The sequence below is a fragment of the Gracilinanus agilis genome, chromosome 4, assembly GCF_016433145.1.
Source record: "Gracilinanus agilis isolate LMUSP501 chromosome 4, AgileGrace, whole genome shotgun sequence".
Taxonomy (NCBI): Eukaryota; Metazoa; Chordata; class Mammalia; order Didelphimorphia; family Didelphidae; genus Gracilinanus; species Gracilinanus agilis.
Genome location: NC_058133.1, coordinates 163,361,518 through 163,369,431, shown reverse-complemented (window position 1 = coordinate 163,369,431; position 7,914 = coordinate 163,361,518). Strand labels below are relative to the sequence as shown.

The following is a 7,914-nucleotide window of genomic DNA, read 5'->3' as shown; positions in this document are numbered from 1 at the left end:
ACATAAACGTTAGGTGTTATTATGATTATTATTATAGTCTCTGGATGAAAACTTCCTAGGAGGTGGAAACCACCATGCCTCTAGGAAGACTAAACATCCCAGGTCCTCTAGTTAATCTTCCTATGATGTAAACTCAAAATACTTAATTATTTGACTTCCTCTGAATGTTCTTCACCTCCATTCTCCTTAAAATTTGGTGCTAGACATAATATTCCAGAAGTGACCCAAATAGGGCTGGGTATAGGATAATTTTAAGCTCCTTATTCCAGGAAGTTAGGCTTTCCTCAGCTCTCAGATAATCATTGTTCTTTAAAGATTTGATTAAATGCAAAAGAACAAATACAAATTTGCAACCATGTGTGGTCCTTCTTCATACTAGATTATAAGCTCTGTGAGAGTAGATACTATGCTTTCTAACCTTTGCATCTATTCCAGTACTTAGTCCTGGTCATCAGAGATCAGACTGTGTGGACAAGGTACTAACCAACTCCACTTGTAGCTCTAAACTCAAAGATCACTTGATCCAAAGGCAGGTGAGAGTGTGACAGTCAAGTGCAAGTGCATGGAGTCATTGTGGAGGTGAAGGAGATCCAAATGGTGGAAAATTACAAAGCCCATGCCAAACTAAGCAAGTATTTCCAGAAATGAATGTTCTGCATGCAAAATGTTCTTAATAAATATTTATTAGACTAAATCGAATATACAAAAATGACACACAAATTGAGATCCCTTGAAAGTTATCAAAAAATGTTACAGTTCCCATACCATTTGCTCCTTAGTTGGCCAGAGATTTAGAGCAATTGTTAAGCTATACCATCTCTGTCCCAATCTGATTGTTTATATTAGCAGCCATCTTTGGCCTGAAGAGCTACAGCTTGTGACTTTTTTATTTCAAGCTTCTGCCAGATGCCTTACTTCTTTCCCAGAAACCTATGTGTGATTCTCAGCTACATACCACCATCCCCTAACCACATGTGATGCTCACTACAGTGTTTCATAATAATATAATTTTTCTTTAGTGACTGTGTCATAATCTAGGGGTTCCCTTACAAAGCCTTGTAGGTTTGTTAAAATAAAGCTGCATGGCATTTCTAATTCAGTAATTTCCCAAAGTAAATGAGGGATAAAAATATCACTTTTCACACAGAAAAAGTCAGAGTGCCACTTTATGCTCAACTACAGAAGAGAAAATTGAGGCCCTATGATTCAATATGATCTTTCCACAAGTCATCAAAAGAACTAAGAACCAAATTGTGCCAATGCCCCAGAACCACCTTGAAAGATTTTCTTGTAGTACATCAGTTTCAGGGGCTGTACATACATAGGAGCATAGGATGTTCCCCTTGTCTGGTTCCAGGACAGAAATTTAAAAAATAAAAAGAAATACTGTTATTGCCAAAAACATAGTTGAAGACAGAAAGGTCATAAAAGAGAGAAAGATAAAAGAGAAAATTGGCAAGAACCAGGGAAATAGAGGAATAATGAAGATGGAAAAAGAGGAAAAAATGGCACAATTTCCTCAAATCTTCACTTTTATTTGACCATTTTAAATGGTCCCTGGAATAACCAGAAATTTCAGAAATCTTAGAGGTGATATGTGAATCAAAGGGAAAGAATATTCTATTTTTCTAGTTGATTTAGGATATATCACCAGTGTTGGGTTGCAGAAGTCAGAGGAATTCAATTCTAGAATTGAATCCACATCATCCTATGCAGTGGAGGTAGTGTGAGAAGGCAGAGGAAAGAGGAGTGGGACAAAGAAACATCAATTATAGGCTGTGCTGGTAGTGAGTGAGGATAGGGCAGAAAAAAAACAAGGTCTTCAATCATGGATCGTAGGATGAGAAATTCATATTTCTGGCCACCTAAATTTCTATTTCATCTATTTCATGAAAGAGAATGTACTTTTCCAACTGACATAAACACCATTTAACAGTTTGCCACATGGCCAAAATTTCAGGTGGTTTGTCTAATTCATGTACTAGTTCATGTACTAAGGTGCACTTTGAAGTTAGGGTGTACATGTTGTAAACCTTAGACTTAGAATACTAGGTGTGGTCCATGTTAGATCTTTAGTGGGTAGAATTTGGATTAAGTCATCAATAAGTGGGGCTAGAAAGGGCATGATCTATTTACAAGGACAAAATGAGATGAGTAATGGAAACTAGGGGTGGGCAGGGTTGACCAGCTCCCCCTGTCGGAGGATGGTCCTCTTAATGGCTTTCATGATCTCTTTGTTGCGTAGGCTATAAATGATAGGATTGAACAATGGTGTGAGCACAGAGTAGACAACAGCCAGGGTCCGGTCAAGGGTCAGTGAGTAACTTTTCTTCAATCGTACATACATAAAGATGATGCTGCCAAAAAAAATGAGAACTACTAAGAGGTGGGAGGCACAGGTAGAGAAGGCCTTCTTCCGCCCTGATGCAGTCTTGATCTTCAGGACAGCCCCAATGATCCGCCCATAGGATGCCATGATGAAAAGAAAGGTGATAATGATGATAAAGGTATTAATGGCAAAGTCCACCAAGACATTGGTGGACGTGTCCTTGCAAGCCAGACTCAACAGGGGTGGAAAGTCACAGAAGATGTGTGGAATCTCATTGTAGCCACAGAATGGGAGCCTAGAGACCAGAATGACTTCAGAAATGGGACATAGGAAGCCACAAGTCCAACAACTTGCCGCCATCTTGGCACAGAGTGCTGGGGTCATGATTGCTGGATAATGAAGAGGCCTGCAGATGGCCAGATACCTGTCATAGGCCATGGCCGTGAGGAGGTAGCACTCAGAAGCCCCTAGGGAATGGAAGAAGTAAGTCTGCAAAAGGCACCCTGCAAAGGAAATTGTCTTTGTCTCACTAAGTAGGTTGGCCAGCATCTTTGGTATGGTAGTGGCTGTGTACCATAGCTCTAAGAAGGAAAGGACACTGACAAAGTGATACATTGGTGTGTGGAGGGCAGAATCAAGTCGGATGACCAAGAAAATGAGCAAGTTGCCAAAAATAGTGAAGAGATAGGCCAGCAACAACAATGTAAAGAGCCAAACCTGGATGTCATCCACATTGGGGAAACCAAGGAGAACAAACTCAGTTACTGTTGTATGGTTGTACTGTTCCATGGAGAGATAGAATCCTGTAATAATAAGAATGAATGAGGAAAATCTTGAGTTGACCGTGCCAAGCAAACTCTCCTTCAGGAAATCTTTCATGAGTGTTCCTCCTTCTAATTATCAAATTATTCAATGGCCTTCCCCAGTTATGACCTCATAAACCTAGTTTGTCTTAACACAAAATTGTAATTGTTCCCTTGGATGAATGATCCAAACTCTACTACTGTACAAAAATAATTCCTCCAAGTTCCATTTTTAATTAATACCTATTGTGATCAATGAACCCTTTCTTTGACATTCTATTAATTTATCACTTTTATTTCATGTTTAACCTAACTTTCCATGTAGTTTGAGTTCTATCAAGGAGAACTTAAAATTAATTCACTTTTACTTATAATGTTTCCATCCTTGCCCAAGAAAAGCTTGAATTTAAGGTAGTCATTCTTCTGAGGATAAATGGAGAAGGGGAGAATAAAGACAGGAAAGGGAGAGATAGATAGGAGTTGAACCAGGAAGCCACATAGGCTAGAGAAGTTAGACATTTTTCTGAATCTTTTTCCAGATCATCCCTGCATGGCTCCTTTATTGGAAGGGAAATGCTTGGAATGATGGTAATGCCAGCTCACACCATATTTATTCAAGTCTATGTTTAGCCTGAAGAATATAAGATTTAGAAGAAATATGACCAGTGTCTTAAAATACTTCAAACTTTATCACATGACAAGGATTTAGACTTATTCTGGTTGGCCTTGGGCAGAACTAGTACTAATGCAGAGAAATTGCACAGAGGTAGATTTTGGCTCTGCCTAAGGCAAAAAAAAATTCTCAGCAATTCAATCTGTACAAATTAAATAGGCTACCTTCCCTTTCTGGGGAGCTCTTCAGAGAGAAGTGACTTACCATATTTTAGAAATAGTTCTTATAGTGTGGAAGTAGGTGATATTGACTTACAACTTTCAGATTCTATGAAGAAACACGTTATTTGGGGATGCCAGCATTTCTGTTCCCCTCTAATTGTACAAACATCCTAATTATGCAGATACAATTGCCTTTGTCACAAGGCTGTGGGTATGCATTACAATGCTATCAGGATTTAGAAAGATGTTAATGGACTGAGGTCAACAAGAGGAAATTAACAGGATGGAGCTTGAACCAATGGACAAAAGGCACAATAAAGCAGGTTTCCTTAAATCCTTGAAGGCATCTTATTCATTTCTTTTCCAGGTTATAAATTTAAGTGTGAAAGTGATTGCAATAGTATAACAATTCATATTTTCCAAGCAATGAAATTATGAGACAATGAGCTTCCTTCCAAGGAAGTATACATCAAAATCATAGAATCTGAGTTAGAAAAGCTTTCAAAGGTCATTTAGTTCAACTCTTACCTGAACAGAATTCCCCTTTATATTCTCATGGAAAAATATTCGTCAGGCTTCCCCTCAAACACCCTTTCTTGATGATGAAACTACAACCTCCTGAGGTGGTCCATTTCATTTTTTTTGACAGTTCTAACTTTTAGGAAGTTTTGTCTTATATTGAGTGTTAATCTGCATCTCTACTTCTACACTTTACTCCTTGTTCTGATCTCTGCAACAATTCTAGATTCCGTAAACACACAACAATTTTTTAAATAACCAAAAGTAGTTATTAGCTTTCCCCTGATCTGCTCCTAAAGTTTTCTCCAAGACTAGTCCGGGCTAGGTTAGTTAGTCTAATTATGCCCAGTTTTTTTTAACCATCCCTATATGAAATAATCTACTGGGTTCTCACCATTCTTCTTTTCTTCAGGATGTTTTCCATTTCTCAATGTCTTTCCTAAAATATAGTGTACAAAAACGAGGCTGAGGGTCAGCTAGGTAGCACAATAGATAGAATTGGAGTCAGAAGGAGCTGGGTTCAAGTCTGGCCTTAGACACTTCCTTGAAGGGTGACCCAGGCCCACCCAAATCTCTTACCCATGATTTCCTAGCCCTTGCCACTCTTGTCTTGGAATTGATAAGAAGATAGAAAATAAGGGTTTAAAAGTAATTATTAAAATAAAATAAATGGCTCAGTGGATAGAGATGCATGCCTGGATATAGGAGGTCTGGGTTCAAATCTGATCTCAGACACTTCCAGGGCAAGTCACTTAACCCCAGCTTAATGCTCTTCTGCATTAGAACCAATATCTAGTATTGGTTCTACAACAGAAAGTAAGAGTCTAAAAGAAAGAAGAAGGGATAGGGGAAGACTGGCTGATTATTACTTCAAACTACTCTATTCCATTTGCCTCTAAGATTATACCACAATATAAAATCGAAAAGTCTCCATGAGTACAGGAATCAATTAGTACCTAACTTTGCATTTCCTCCTCCTCCATGTCACAATATTGGGCACATAGTAAGTACTTAATACTTTCTGATTATTCAAAAATACCCATTTAATATTTATCAAATGAAAGAATCAACGCATGATTTCAAGAGAACCATTCAGGAAGTGAAATTTTCTATCACACTTAGTTGACACCTGTTGGGGACAAAAACAAATGGAAATTAAAAATCTACCAATACCAAATGTTGTTTCACTAAATTCAACTTTTGGAGTTCAGATATTTTTGTTTGTTTATTATTCATTTGGGTTTTTTCATGTTTTATGTGTATGCCAAATTCATTTGAAAGAATTTATGTGTTTAAGTACTCTGCTACTAAGTTCTCCAGTAAAGCCAAATACTCCTACATTTGGAAAAGAAGAGGAGCTCATTTTCTGCTACTTTAGGAAGTAACTGGTTCTTGCCAGAAGCAAACACAGACAAGATTCTGATCCCTTTGGCAGAGCAACTGAATGAGCCAAATCTCACCCCAGTTCCTATCTCCCTCCCCTATTCACCATTCCAGATAAACTCACAATTTGCTTTTTGGTTGACTGTCAAGATGTGGAAAACACATTTCTATCTTAGGCTGGTTATAACCAGCCTCTGCCTCAGCCTTTGGCAAGCCTTTCAAAATTAAGTGGGTCAACATTATTGACAAAATCTCAGGGATTTAGAAAGGACCTCAGAGGTCACCTCATCTACTTCATCTACAGTCCCATTGCCATCCTTCTTTTCCTCATCAGCATGTATTTTTGCTTGTCAATGTCTCCCCTAAAACATAGATTACAAAAATGAGGTTGAGTGATTATCTGTCCAAAATCAAGTTATGACCAAGAAGAACTCTAATGATGGTGATCTTAGCATCTCCTAGAATAATACTATTTCTCTGCTTTTTAGAAGATCTTCCTTTTATTACAGAGAAATCTGCCTTACTATAACTTCCACCCACTGGTCATATTTCTGACCTTTGAAGTCTAGTAAATCAAATCTAATCTCTTTTTCTCATGGGAATGTTTTTAGTGCTTTCGTTCTCTATTCTAGGATAGTTTAAGTAACTAAATGATTATATATGCCCCATTCCTTCAAATAATCCTTAAATATCATAGTGTTGAATGCATTACCCATCTTGATGATCTCTTCTTCAGGTTGCCAATGTCTCTCAAGCATCTATGAGATATCCAGATCTAGGGACAGGGATAGGACAAGGGTTCTTAAAGTGTAGTCCATGGATCCCAAAGGAGCCTGTAGGTTTATTTCAAAGGATCAATGGACTTGGATAGGGGAAATAAATCTTCATTTTCAACAACCTCTAACTGGAATTTAATATTTTATTCACTTACTTAGAACATTATTCTGAGAAAGGATCTTCACCAGACTGACAAAGGACTCCCTAGCACAAAAAAGTTAAGAACCTCTGACATGGAGGGAGTATCCCCTATCCTGACTATGGACATTACAACTCTATTAAATCAGCTCAAGATCTCATTAGATTTTGTTGTTGTTGCCAAATCATACTTTTAAGTTATATCAAACTTACAGTCCTTGGAAACTGAAAGGCATATGTCTCATTTGAACCTGTGAAACTTTTTCGATTTAAAGTTTAATTTGAGGTTGCAGTAAATGATTTCTAGATTCCCTTCTAGCTCTAACATCAGATGATTTTTAAATTATTCACCCCTTTGGATCCACACCTCTTTTCTCCTCACTGGTATGAATAATTTGGAGTTGACAGACTATGGTAGTTATATGAATATGGAGGCTGGTAAGCAATATTTATAATCCCTCCCCATGGAACCCAGGAGTAAGAAATCCTATAAAACAGCCCACAATCAGTCACAATATCAACTGAGCTTTTAGGCAAAAGAGTTAAAAAGGTTTTGCATTCTCAGAGGTATGATGGCAACAAATTGGATTTGAATGAAAGAAGGAGGCAGAAAATGGGAGTTTAAAAATGGACATGTTGGGGTCTCTGTTTTGAACATACATTTTAGATAGTACCTGAGGCTATGCCCAGAATGAAGATTAAACTGGCTTCTGAGTTGATTACATATTAATCCTCTCCATCACTCTTTTTCTAGCCAAACTCTCCTATTTATGGCTCAATATCTCATTTTCCACCTTCATGATTTTGTACAGGCTATCCCCAATGCCTATATCCTTCTCCTTCTTTACTTCTGCTCTTTCAAAAATAGTTTTCTTTAAGTCTCAGGTCAATTTTCACCTTTTACAAGAGACGTTTTCTTGATTCCTTTAGTTGTTGTGAGTTGATTCCCATGCCTACTCAAATAATTTTGTATCTATTTTTGAATATATAATGCATGTATATATGTATACACACAAAACATACATATATTATATGTGTGTATTAAATTTTTCCTTAAGTAGAATATAAATTCCCTGAGGCCAAAGTCTATTTCATTTTTGCCAACGAATCCCCAGTGCTCAACCCAGTGTC

At 37.5% G+C, this 7,914-nt stretch overlaps 1 protein-coding gene across 1 annotated transcript; it reads right to left on the bottom strand.

Moving 5' to 3' along the window:
- Positions 1–2,164: 2,164 nt before the first annotated feature.
- On the bottom strand, positions 2,165–3,118 carry LOC123246056 (olfactory receptor 6N2). The gene has a single exon (XM_044675006.1). It carries the CDS (start codon positions 3,116–3,118, stop codon positions 2,165–2,167), a length of 954 nt encoding a protein of 317 aa, XP_044530941.1.
- Between the last annotated feature and the right edge of the window lie 4,796 nt (positions 3,119–7,914).